Source organism: Arvicanthis niloticus, chromosome X (genome assembly GCF_011762505.2).
Source record: "Arvicanthis niloticus isolate mArvNil1 chromosome X, mArvNil1.pat.X, whole genome shotgun sequence".
Classification (NCBI taxonomy): Eukaryota; Metazoa; Chordata; class Mammalia; order Rodentia; family Muridae; genus Arvicanthis; species Arvicanthis niloticus.
In genome coordinates, this window is record NC_047679.1 from 77,359,073 (window position 1) to 77,372,237 (window position 13,165).

Sequence of the window (13,165 nt, forward strand, 5' to 3'; positions counted from 1 at the left end):
CACCAAATTTTTCTAAGATATTTTAAAATACCCCAATTATCAATTATGTAAATGGCAGCCATTTAAAATACCAACACGCTGATTGTACATGTTGTAAAATCACCGTGTTTGTGATAGATGAAAGTAAGAATCACATAGATCATACATTTGTAGTTTAATATGGATTAAGTTTTTAATGCCTTAAAGTAATATTATTGTACTATGTGATTTTCCTTTTATCATATATTTCTATCTTCCTAAAGTTACTATAATTGAGTTCGTTTGATAATGTACCCTTATATTGCTATAAGACTTGGTAGTTTGTAAAATATGAAGTTCATCATAGAGATAGAGAGTAGAGTTACTACCTGGCAGGGAGGATAAGAAGAGACTGAAATAGAGAAAAGTGATTTAATCTCAGTAGTGCAGTTTTATAAAATATAATTTGTTTTTCCCCTAGCACAGCAGAGTTTCGTGCTGATAACAAGCTCCTGAATTAATAAATCCATTGCAACTATTGAGACTTTTCCTTTAATAGCATAACAAATGCTGAGCATTAAGAAAAGGAAAGACATTCTTTGTACAGATGTTACCTCTAGCAGATCCATATCCCTAAACATAGAAACACTACCAACATCATACTCTCAGCAATAAAAATGTGAAAATCACTTGTGCATCTCAATTAGAATACTGTATTTTCCACACAAAAGCATGCTGTTTCTCAGAATGCATTTGCTTATTTTCCAATTGGAAAGGCTTTTAGGGGTCTATTTTGTTATCATTACATGTGTTTAACTCCAATTATAGTTAATGGGAGTTGTGTGTCTGTAGTCACAGTAGCCTCTGAACTATTTGAACATTATTGCTTTCCATTACCATCATCGTTAAAATAACTTTCCACTCTTCTGCCAACCTGAACTACTACAGTAATCTAGGTTTCTGTTTTCTTTGCATGGATTTATTTGCATGTAATGAAGAATATGGATTACACAATTTGGCCTGTTTCTAGCTTTAAAACCACTGTACTACCATTGAAATTAGAGTAGGTAGGGCTAGAACTCTTTAATTGTTGAGTGAAGAGGTAATTGACTGGTTCCTGCATGTTCGTTTTTACATAGCATCCTGTGTATACAATTCCAGTAAAGTAAAGCAGGTCAATACAGTATGATAACTGAGATCTGGTAGATGGCTACAATTTGAAACATACTACAAAATTTGAGACCATGAGGTTCACAAGCTGCAAGCACTAGGTGTTATAAGTGTGTAGCAAAACTATGCATTTATTTGCAGTTACTGACACTTTTGACAGAGCCAAAACAACAACACTGTCTGGGTATAATTGATGATACCCCTTTGGATACTTCTGGACTCTGCTCTATTTCCAAAGAAAAGTGGCCAAGCCATCAGAAAAACTTATCCGAAGACAGAGGAAAGGACCCTGTTAAATTTTCAAGAAAATGAGAATCCTGAAAATTACTAAAAGCATTAGTAAAGAGGTTGAGGATGTATCACATGTCAGTGATAAAGCACTTGCCTAGCATACATGAGGCCCAGTATTTCATCCCTGAAACCATACACAGATGTACACACAAAGACACACAAATGGACTAGCATCATTACACTCACACTTGGATCCTATGTTGTCACTAGAGTAACCTTACGATTCACTAGTTTTGTTTACTGAGTTCTATTACTTTTGAGTTGCTTTATGTATCAGGATTACATGTCCACTGCTGGAATGTGCCCTAGAAATATGTGTGTGTGTGTGTGTGTGTGTGTGTGTGTGTGTGTGTGTGTGTATGTATGTTTTAAGGAATTAAACCCAGAGCTTTGCACATGCTAGTCAAGTGTTCTATCACTGAGGCACACCAACCAAAATGTATGTTTAAAATGAAAACATAAATGATGGAAGCATAGCTTTAGCAGGCACTAAAACATATCACAAAGCTCATATTCATAATCCTAAAATTGAAGAGACAGAGGCCATGGATTATAAATCCAGACTGACCTGGGGCTACATAGGAAGAATATGTCTGCCAAATGATGATTATAATAACAACAACAATAATAACAAAAGGAAAACTAATTATGAGGCTCAAGTAATGAAATGAGAAGGCATTTCTATAAAAATTCAGAATAATACTGATATCAACATAACAGAACTTTGCTATTTCTTAGTGTATGATAATAGAGAAATCATGAATCAGTATAGTAATTTATGATTAAACAAACTGTGATGAAACAACACATGTCCTTTGAAAGAAAAAAAAAGAAATAGTGTGGAAGTTATTCGGCATTGTGAAACAAAATGAATTGAAGATAATTTTAATAATTAAATGTGAATGAATTAAACTTTAAAGACCATGAAGAGTCAAGATTGTATGCTTATCAAATGTCTAGATATTAGCTACATGTATATTAGACAAATGGCTATTAGAGAAAGCTGAGAATAAAAGAACATATAAAAATATAAATGTTCATAGATTTAGTTTCACAAAAATACTAACAAATGGAAACTGTACAGTCCTAAAAAAAATCTACAACAGGCAAACAAAAAACTAAGAAAAATATATCGCACATATATTTCAGTCAGTTTCTATCTTAAGTATATCTGGTGCAAAATCAAACAGTACAACAAACAGCCAATGGACAAGGCCAGCATGAAAAGAAAGAATAAATAGATGGTTATATATGGGAAGTTCTACCTCGCTAGTATTTGGAAAAATACAAAAGGAATTAATCACATGTCATATTTCACTTTTTGTATTAGTACATTTTAAAAGATTATTACCCAAAGAGATAAGACAGAGAAATTCGTGTACTGCCAATGATATTTAAGTTAATGTAATTATTCTCTAATACCATTTGGAGTTATTCCTGCATACCTTAGTAATGCCTGTCTTATGCAAGGCATACATATGGATACAACTATGGGATACATTTGGATATAACATTAGCATACATATGGATATAACTATAAGGATGGTCATTTCCACATTGTTATTATAGCAAAATGTTGGGAGCAGCTTAAATATTGTTTAAGAGAGAAATGACTAGTAGATTATGATATATCTGCATCATAAAAATAAATATATGGACGTTAAAATCATGTCTTCAGTCTTATATTCTAGACATTTAGTAACAGAAAACTACAAGAAGAGGATAGGACACCACATTGCACATCTAGTTTGAGCTCAATAATTTGTTTTGTTTTGGCCATCGACTGTTGGGTATGGGGCCTGCCCTTTTTTTATTGAATATTTTCTTTATTTACATATCAAATGTTATCCCCTTTCCTGATCCTCCCCCCCCCAAATCCACTATCCCATCCCTCCTCCCCTGCTTCTATAAGGGTGTTCACCCACCCACTCCTGCCTCCCCACCCTGGCATTCCCCTATACTGGGGCATTGAGCCTAAACAGAACCAAGGGCCTTTTGTCCCATTGATGCCCAAGAAGGCCATCCTGTGCCACATATGCAGCTGGAGCCATGGGTCCCTCCATGTGTACTCTTTGGTTGGTGGTTTAGTCCCTGGGGGCTTTGGGGAGTCCACAGAGGGGATGCTCACAGCCAACCATTGAACTGAGCACGGGGTCCCCAATGGGGTCTCCAATGGAAGAGTCAGCAAAAGAGCTGAAGGGGCTTGCAACCTCATAGGAGCTCAACATTTTTTAAAGACATTATTCTTTAGAGAACAACAGAGGGAGGCCACACTATGAGAGGAAGGAATAATCATAGTTTTAGTCTGAACTTGACCATCTCATGTAGTATACAAGATACAGTCATTGGCACACACTTTATTAGGGTACTGCATGTACATCCCCAGGTTGCATACTACAGAACTGACACTTATAGTCTGACTTATGTCCTCTTTGGTTTAGGCTGTGTCTCATCTGTATTTAGTCTTTCGTCATTTTACTTGACATTTACAGTAACAACAAAATTATTTATGTAACTTTAGGTATAAACCTAAAACATAAAGACATTTGTGTATTTTCTATATTTATGTGTTATTTACATAGTCAATAAATAAATGGTTATATGAGTGGATTCAATAAAAGTACCATAGAGTTTTAATTCATTTACTAAAATACTCAACAAGATTTAGAGATGGATGCCACAGGCTCTTGTGCTTAGAGAAGGCATGGATCTTCTTCCAATTATGAGAAGGACAACCTTGCCATTAATTTGAACTGAGTAGCCTGATAGTAGGTACAGAACCATGTTAAAGCCAACACATGTGCTTAAGTTCTAATTTGGTGAAAGATTTGAAAGGTTTTCTGAAGACCATCTTCCTTCATAGCATGCATCTTCATAAAAGTATAGCCTTCTCTTCAATACCACTCTTTAATGATTTCAATCTCCATAGTCATATCAGAATTTCCTCACCTACACATAGAGTTTAGGTATAGACCTAAAACATAATGACGAGCCTTTCATGAATAAGGAGAATGAGTTTGGGTTTACTTACCAAATTCTGGTGGACTTGGAAATGAACTTGATTCTGAGTAGGTCTTATCAAACCCTCAAATCTTATAGCACACCACCCACTTCCACCACCTTTTTTCAAAAACTGCCATCAATTTTGCAATCACCTCAATCAGTCTGTTACTTCTGTCAGTAATGATATCTAACGGTTGTTCTTTTCCTATAAATGTGATGCTGATTTATGAGGTTCATTAGTATTAAATACCATAAATATAAAAGTTGTGTTTCAGATAATCCATTTGGTGGTATTTAAATCTCTTGTTCAAAGATGAAGTCACTTTTAAGCATGAGAAATTGTGAGGAATTGCCATCACTAGATTATTAGCCATTAGAATATGAATACAGATGGAAAATCTATGTAAGCATATGAAAATACAGAAGTATGTATGAGTGTGTGGGGGTGGGGATGTGTACTTTATGAGATCCATTTAAATCCACTTATGGCTTAATCCAGAGAACTTCATGTTACAAATATACAGTTTATGGCAAAATTATATTTAACATAAATACAAATAACTGGAAATTAATTTTAAACATTTAGATCAGCAATTGTTGCCATTGTTTCTAATGGCTTTTTGTTAATAAACGAGGTTGTAGGTTGACATTTCAAAAATATAAGAGGTGACCTTTACAGAAAGCTTCTTCGTGTAATTATCTTATTATGTTGGGAATCTAATAGGTTCCCAAGGGGGATCAAAGGGATAGAAAATAAAATCTAAAATAGTTCCCTTTTTCTTTCTGCCATAAAGCTGGCTTTAGGTCCTGAACCAATGCTTATGCCACTTTCCAAAAGCTTTAATGTCCTTTAGTCAGTTTGCTTGACTCAAAAGCATTTTCTCAAACCAAATGCCACTAGTAAGTTGCAAATTGATATGAATCCTCACATGCTTCCATTTAATGCAGTGAGGCTGCAGTTTTGGAGGGGATTTACTGGGTGTTTTGTGGTGTTGTGGAGTACCAGAGGCATTCCTGGAGGGAAGCATAGATAGATACCTGTTGACTTTAGCTTGTAAGATCCCCAGTTTACCAGCTTCTTTCTCAGAGCTGACACAAGCCTATGGGAATGCCACCATGATTCTGCATTCTCCTATCTGAGAATAACACTGAAGTTTTAATGCTTACAATGCAATGGGAAGCATTTGATTGTAGCTTAAGTTTTAAATGTTCTCTAAGAAGTCCCAAACTAATCTGTATGCAAACCTGTGCCATCTTAGTAATAAGCCCTTTATCCAGGAATGTTATCTTCACATTTTTAGCTGAATTGTGATCCATATCACAAATTAAATAATGGATTTTTTAATGGTATCTTCAAAAGGATACCCAAATAATCCATCACTCAGATGTATCTCCAAGTACAGAAAGCCTCTTAGTATCTCACCTTTCTGTAATATTATTGCATTCTGAAGCTTTGAGAATGCTTTAAGCTTCTATCTAGTTTGCTTAGTGTACTCACAAGGTGGTGTTAATGAGGTCAAGGTCATGGGTGCAAGAAAGTTTTGCTGAGTATCGACCACAGACTACTGGAATTGGTCAAGAGATGATAACAACCTAGAAAGGAATCATGACAAAACCTCAGCACTTCTTAGTCCTGTCTCCCCATGGAGAGACAGGATATAGTAGTGGGCATTATCATCTGAGGGAGGAAATGAATAGCAGCTTGGGAGGCTCCAACATCTACTTCTGAACAAAGCAGCCCTGACATTTAGGCATTAACTTTGCATTATAATCTCCCATCATACCATTGATTTGCTATGTAACCTTCATTACTAAAGCAGAGATAATAGGATGGAATGAAATGGGCTTACCTCCCGGGGATGTTGTGTGAATTAGCAAATTAACTAGTGTAAAGTGTTAGCATTTATGTAAGTGCTGGTGGTTGTCATTATTTCTGGGGACCAGTCTCATTCTGAATACAGAATCTAAGTATATTATGCTTTTGTCAGGAAGAGATTTTCAGCCACATCAATTGCATTTAAGCCGAGCATAAAACAGAGGTGATAATAATATAGTAGTGATCATCACAGTACAGAGCTGGAAGCCTTTTCCCTGTTAGAGCTAAAACTATTTTCAGCAACTTTCAATGCTTTTAAACTTTGCTTTCCAAGCTTTGCGCCAACAGTCATCTCTACAGTGATTATTCTTCCTGTGATGGGTAGGGGGAATGGGACCAAGAATAGGTCCCATTCATTATTCATTCCCGTAATGACTATATAATGTATTGAATTTGTTTACATCATACAATCAGGCAAACTCAGTCGCTGCTTTGATTGCCATATATTGCAATCATTGTTTTGTTTTGTTTTGTTTAAAAAACTGTCTTTTTTTTTCTTCTTTTCTTTTCCTCCACTCTGCATACACTGGTGTCCTTTAATGGTAACCAGCACACAAATTGAAAACTCATGAGGAATTGGAGAGCTTTTCAACAAAAGGCACTGTCCATAGATCTTTTCAGTTTAACGCCTTTACCAAGGAATTTTGTTGTCACCTGCTTATCTCCACGGAGTCTGTGCTTGAAAGAATTCTTCCATTTCTTTTGTCACTCTGCCTCTGCTTACCAAGAAAAATCATTTATTGCTGATTGCAGAACTCTTGAACTCAGCCTGGCAGCTGCTGTGTAAACTCCTCAGATCCGGGCTCTTTGCAGCTTATTTCCATATTCATTTGAAGTGATTTTTCAAGACTGTTTGAAAACCTCTCTCGACCTGACACTGTGCAATAGTCAGGATCTAAAGCTCACCGGTTTTTTCCCTTCTTCTTCTCTTTGTCTTACAGATAACAGACGGCCCCCTCTGGAAAGATCACGCTCTCGCCACAATGAAGCCATGTCATCCAAGTGATTCCCGAGGCCAGGAGAATGGAGACATTTAAGAAAATGAAATCATCCATTTTGAGAGGAACAAATATACACTTAAGAGTTGTCGTGGAAATAAATGCATTTCCACACAGGTCAAGCTGATCTGGGTGAAGCTATGTGTATTTGTAGGTACTGCAAGTACACTAATCTGAACCCAGATGTCATGATTAGAAAACATTTGTTCCTCTCTAAAGATGCACATAACTTGTCATTGTGTATAAGGACATGACTGTGAAGATCAAAGTATAAAATCATGGAAGAATCCTGAGGCGTCTACCAACATTCCAGTCTGTCAAATAATTTAAAACTGAAATTCTAGGTCAGACCTATCCATCCCATGCCCCCAAAATAGATAAAGGGCAGGAGAGAGATAGACAGGAAGAATTTCCAGTGTCTACTTCCAGCTCATCCTATGTATATAGTGTAAACTCTAGGAGAATAGGTGCATTGATGTTTGGGAAGGGGCAAATAGCACACTCTGAAAAGAGAAGCCCAACTGAAGGTATTTAGAACCCATCCCAAGTGAAAGCTAATGGATTCATCTATGTGGCAGAAAATAATAATTTTACCATTACTCTAACGTTTCAGCAGTGTCATAGGCACTTACCATTGCTAAAACTAAGCCAAAGTTTAACAAAATCCACTAGATTTCAGCTTTATTTTCAAATTCTCCATAGATAGCTGCATTATAGAAATTCTTTATATAGCTATTTTTGAGAAAACGTCTACACTTTCATGTATATGCTAGGGATGAGCCTGAAATTCTATTGCCTTTATTTAGATTTTAGAGAAAAATATGGATTCCTAGTTCTTCCCTCTATTACTTCTTTCTCCCTTCACCCCCTTAGAGGTAGGGAATAGAACTACAGAAAAAGTACAGAGGGAGGAAACTGACTTTTTAATGCAGGAGGCAGTAGGAAACTTTTGAAAGGTCAATTGGTTGGTCTCTAGTTCTACTCCCTTTCCCACTCCACTTTGGTAGTTAAAGAAAAAGAAATTCTCTCCCCCTCCCGCATTCCCTCCCTCCTTCCCTCCTCCAGCCCTCCCTCCTTCACTCCCTTCTTCTACCTCCCTCTCTCCCTTTCTCTCCCTCCCCATGTTCCTCCATCCCTCCCTTCCTCTCCCTCCCTCCAGCTGTGCCTTCCTCACTGTCCCTTCATCCTTCCCCAGTGTGTGTGTGTCTGTGTTTGTGTGTGTGTGTGTGTTTGTATGTATATTTGTGTGTGTGTGTGTTTTTATCTCTTACTGAAGTAAACCATACCCTAGTAACAAGGTAAACCTCTCTGTCATCATCATACTTACTTACCTTATATTATTAACACATTTTAGTGATGCTGCCAAAACAACGCTAACAGATAAAGAAGCTCGGTATTGTTTTAAATATGTGAGAGAGCAGAAGTTATACTTAACTTGTCTATTCTCTTACAATGTGTATTTGTAATAATTGGTGTAACTTCTCTGCAGTGTAATTTTAAGACTAATTCATGCAGATGATTGTGATTGCTGTAAAAGATTGCTTGTATGTATATTTCTTATGTAGATAATTCTATTTCTATTCCACCAAAGCACATTATAGACATTTAGAGAAAAGAACAAATAACTGGCTTGGCAAGCCACCTTCTGAGATAAAGTAAACAAGTGACCAGACTCTTTCTACAGATGTAAAGTAATTTAAACTGTTGCCTTTCCCTCGTCCTTTCTTGGGTATTATACTTCAAAATACTCTGAAGCTGCTATAAGTAGAAAAATCAGAAGGTAACAATGTCTGAGTTTTTTTCCTTTTGTTCTTATGTGAAAACACACACACACTTTAGAACATACCACTTTCACACACTTTTTAAACAATAACTATGAAGTTTAGGTTCTACTAATTGGTGTAAATAATTACTGTATGCATTTTCAATTTTACAAAGTATTTTCTGAAATATTGTGGTATGGCTTATTTGAGTTTTTTTTGGTTTTGTTTTTATAGCTTTTGGGGCTGTAAAAAATTGATCTTGAAATGTAAACTTTGACTGAAATTTGGGGCATTTGCCCTGCCATATTATCTAACTGGTCAAGGTAGAAATACTGATGTAGATCACCTTTTCCAGATGTGAACTTGCCTTATTTTCTAGTTTGTAAACAAGAATGAATGAAGTACTATTATTGATAAATTATATATTTGTATTTAAATGCATTCCACATGCTTTTCACAAACATTAGAAAACCTTTCAGGGGACATAATTAACTCATGCGGCTTATAATAGTCCTGTTATGGTCACATGGACTTTTTGTTTTAGGTTGGAAGGTATCATCCAAAAACAAAAGTACATAGTGGCATTTTTTAAAAGAAAACCAAATTAGGCTGAATTATGTATTTTTGGTTTTTTTCTGCCATAAATCAAAATACCCTTTTCTACAACATTTTCTTCAGAATATTACAATATTATTTTTAAAAGAAAACCAAATTAGGCTGAATTATGTATTTTTGTTTTTTTTCTGCCATAAATCAAAAATACCCTTTTCTACAACATTTTCTTCAGAATATTACAAACCGAGTTAACTGGTTAGAATATTTTCCTTTGGCTACTGTAATGATTGGCCATCAATCTTGTGATTTAAGACCACAACAATTTGTTGTCCCATGGTCCTGGAGGACAGAAGCTTGACATCTGGACATCACACCATTCATGCTACCTCCAGAGGCTACAACAGAGGCCCCTTCTTTGCTTTGTCCATTTTCTGATGGCCAATGGCATTGGGTGGCTTATGGCCATTTTTCTCTGCTCCTTTTTATATCATCTTCTCTGTGTACCTGATCGCTCTCAGCCTGTTCTCTAAGGATGTTGATGATGGCATTTAGAGACTGCCATCTTAAGACAGGATAATCCTCACCACACACTCTGAACTTTATGATATCTCTATGACTCTGCTTTCAAGCAAGCTAACATCCAGGTTCTTTCCTAGATAGCTCAGTTCTGTACTTGAGATAGTTGAATAAATCCAGAAATGTGTGCCCAATCTTTTCACTACTATTCAATAGCTGGCAGGCCACATCCTTTTTCTTAGCTCTGAAGTACATCTTCACACAGAATTTCCTCATTTTATCATCTTTCACTATTAATAAAATTTACCAAATCAAGTGCTAATTCCTTCTTGACATAATGGTTCTTTCTTCACTTCTTCCTATCTGGCTCTTTTTTTATAATTAGTACAAAAAGTAATGAGTTTCATTATGGCATTTTCATGATTTGTTGTTGTCATTGGTGATGATGATGATGATGAATATGTGAATATGATTCCACCTTCTGCCCTCGCTTCCACCACTACCCACTGCTATGGTCCACCTAGTAACTCCCATTTCACTGGCATGTCTCATGTATTGGATGCTCTATTATCCTCTTTTCTCTTCCCCACGCCCCTAAGACTTTTTTCCCCAGCAAAAATCAACTATCTTGGCCTGCCAAGCTCCTCAACTTTATCACTTACAAGATCAAGATCGGTTTTCCATAAAGCAGTAGGAGACAATTCAGAGTTGTTATTTGGTTTGGTTTGGTTTGGTTTGGTTTGGTTTGGTTTTGCTGCTATATAACAACAACTGCCTTTCTTCCAGTTCCCACTACAGTATTCATTTCCTCTTGTGCCCTCACCAGAAATGCCTTTAACATCCACATTCCCATCAGTGGCTTGGCTCAAGCAATCTGTAGTGTCTCTATTAAGTTTACTATCAACAACTGTACCACCCTCTTACCCAGCATCCAATTCCAAAGCCACTTTCACATCTGTAGGTATTTGTCATAGCAGTACCCCACCTCATACTAAAATTTATATCAGATTCCTATGGTTACTGTAACATATGCCCACAAACAGAGGGATAAAATGGTAGATTTCTGGTTCTGTAGTGTTTTTAAGGCCACAAATTCAAAACCATGATATTGGCAGGAAAGTACTCCTCTGCAAGCTCTAGGAGAAAATCCACTCCTTGCATCTTCTCATGTGATTGTCGTTATTCCTTGGATTGTGGCTTCATCTTACTACTCTCTGTCATTCCAACAGCTACCCCTCTGTATGTATAATCTACCTCTGCTTCTCTCTTGTAAGGATAGTTTTGATGACCCATCCAGATTATCTATTATAACATCCTGATTTTCAGAGTCTAAATTTAATTACAACTTCACATACCTACCTAATAGAATAAGGTAATATCACAGATTCTTGGGATTAGCACACAAATGAACATTTTTTTTCGGGTGTGGGGGGGCATAATTCAGCCACTATAGTAGTCATTGCATATAAATGTACTTTATACTTTTTAAAATGCATCTTTGGTGCTCAAGCCAGATGTAACGTTGTTATTAAAAGCTATTGTCTGCACAGGCTACTGCATGCTTTGTTACTAAATAGACAAAAATGCTATTCTAACTTTTGGTTGATACTTTCACCACTGTAACCAATTAGCTGAAAAAAATTCACGGATCTCAACTCTGCTCTAGTGTATCTCTTCTGCTCTCTTCTGCCCTTTTTTTTTTTTTTTTAATGAAGCTTTGTTCAAATGTCTTCTATCTTGCACCATGTAGGCACAAAACTACCTCTGATACAGAAGGGTTCTTTACAAGCTTCCTTTAGACATTGTGAATTCCTCAACTGAAGGGAGAGGTAAAAGCAAAGATTGTGTTGAATGGGTATTGAGGGAGATTTTGTCCATAGCAAGCCACCTTAAAGAAATATTTCAAGTAGCAGTAAAGCTGTCAATTTGTGCTGTCATTTCACCTCAGAATAAACACTTGTATTTTCGCTGGACCAATAATGACTTGCAATCTCTGTATAATGCTTACTAATTCAATAAAGCTTAGATCTGCATTAAATGTTGTTCAGTCTCTGATTAAGACTAAATATGAATGAAAAGGCATGGATGCTGAAGTGTCAAGAGGATGTAAGGATATTCTAGGAAAAGCTTCAGCTAAACAGAGCTTCAAAAGTGATTTTGGAAGGGTCAGGTCAAGTGGAGATCATGGGCTGTCTTTAAAGACTCATATACTTAAGAGAACTCTAAGGTTTTTCTTAGCATCCATGCACACTTCTCATCAGAATAGTAGAGAAATGCTTATACAACTAAAAAGACGAAAGGGAGATTTATATGCTATCTGCTCGACACAAACAGTTTTTGCAGAGATTTTTGTGCATTATATACAGTGCTAAAGCAAATGGGCTTCAGATGCTCAGAGTGGTAAATGTCCAGAACGAGTAATAAAGAATGGCAGGCTTTTATTCTCTGGAGAGCTTTCAAAGGAATCCCTCCTTGTGGGTGGGCTGTCTTCAAGATAAAGTACTGTACAATGTAATAAGCAGACCTATAAATGACATGATCCAAATCCTGGCCCACCCACTAGGTTCTTTGGAATAGTTTGTTCCAGCAAGCAAACACATTGTTTTCTTTCCTCCCAAGACCCAAATAAAGAGTCAGAAAACCAGAGTATCCACAACAGGTCAATTTGAGCTTAAGGACAGCAATTGTGAGCAGGAAAGAAAGCTGAAAATTAATAAATATACCATACATGTAATGTGCTATGTAGTTTTGATTTACAACAAAAGAATGCCATAACCAAAGATCCCATTTATGCAGAAAATTGATTTAGATGTTTAAGATTCCAGTTGCCACAACTAAAATATAATTACAGTTCATGTCCATTGCAGGAGTGGGGGTGGGGGTGGGGAACTTGAAAATATATAAATTTAGTCTTTAGCCATCATGACATTATATCTTGGCTATCAGCGATGCAGATAAATATTTTTACCTGTACTTTATCAAATTGAGGTCCATTCAATAATTTCACCTTTTGATGTTCATGTGCACAGCATACA

At 36.4% G+C, this 13,165-nt stretch overlaps 1 protein-coding gene across 4 annotated transcripts in view; it reads left to right on the forward strand.

Annotated features, from left to right (window-relative positions):
• The window catches only part of Diaph2 (diaphanous related formin 2), a 629,631-nt gene extending 617,463 nt beyond the window's left edge, over positions 1 to 12,168 (forward strand). For all 4 annotated transcript variants that reach the window (XM_034485231.2, XM_034485232.2, XM_076918874.1 and 1 more), the window contains one exon: positions 7,240 to 12,168. In XM_034485231.2, the coding sequence (XP_034341122.1) occupies positions 7,240 to 7,304 (65 nt within the window). In that variant the 3' untranslated portion in view covers positions 7,305 to 12,168. The remainder of the gene's footprint in view (positions 1 to 7,239) is intronic.
• Positions 12,169 to 13,165: the final 997 nt, after the last annotated feature.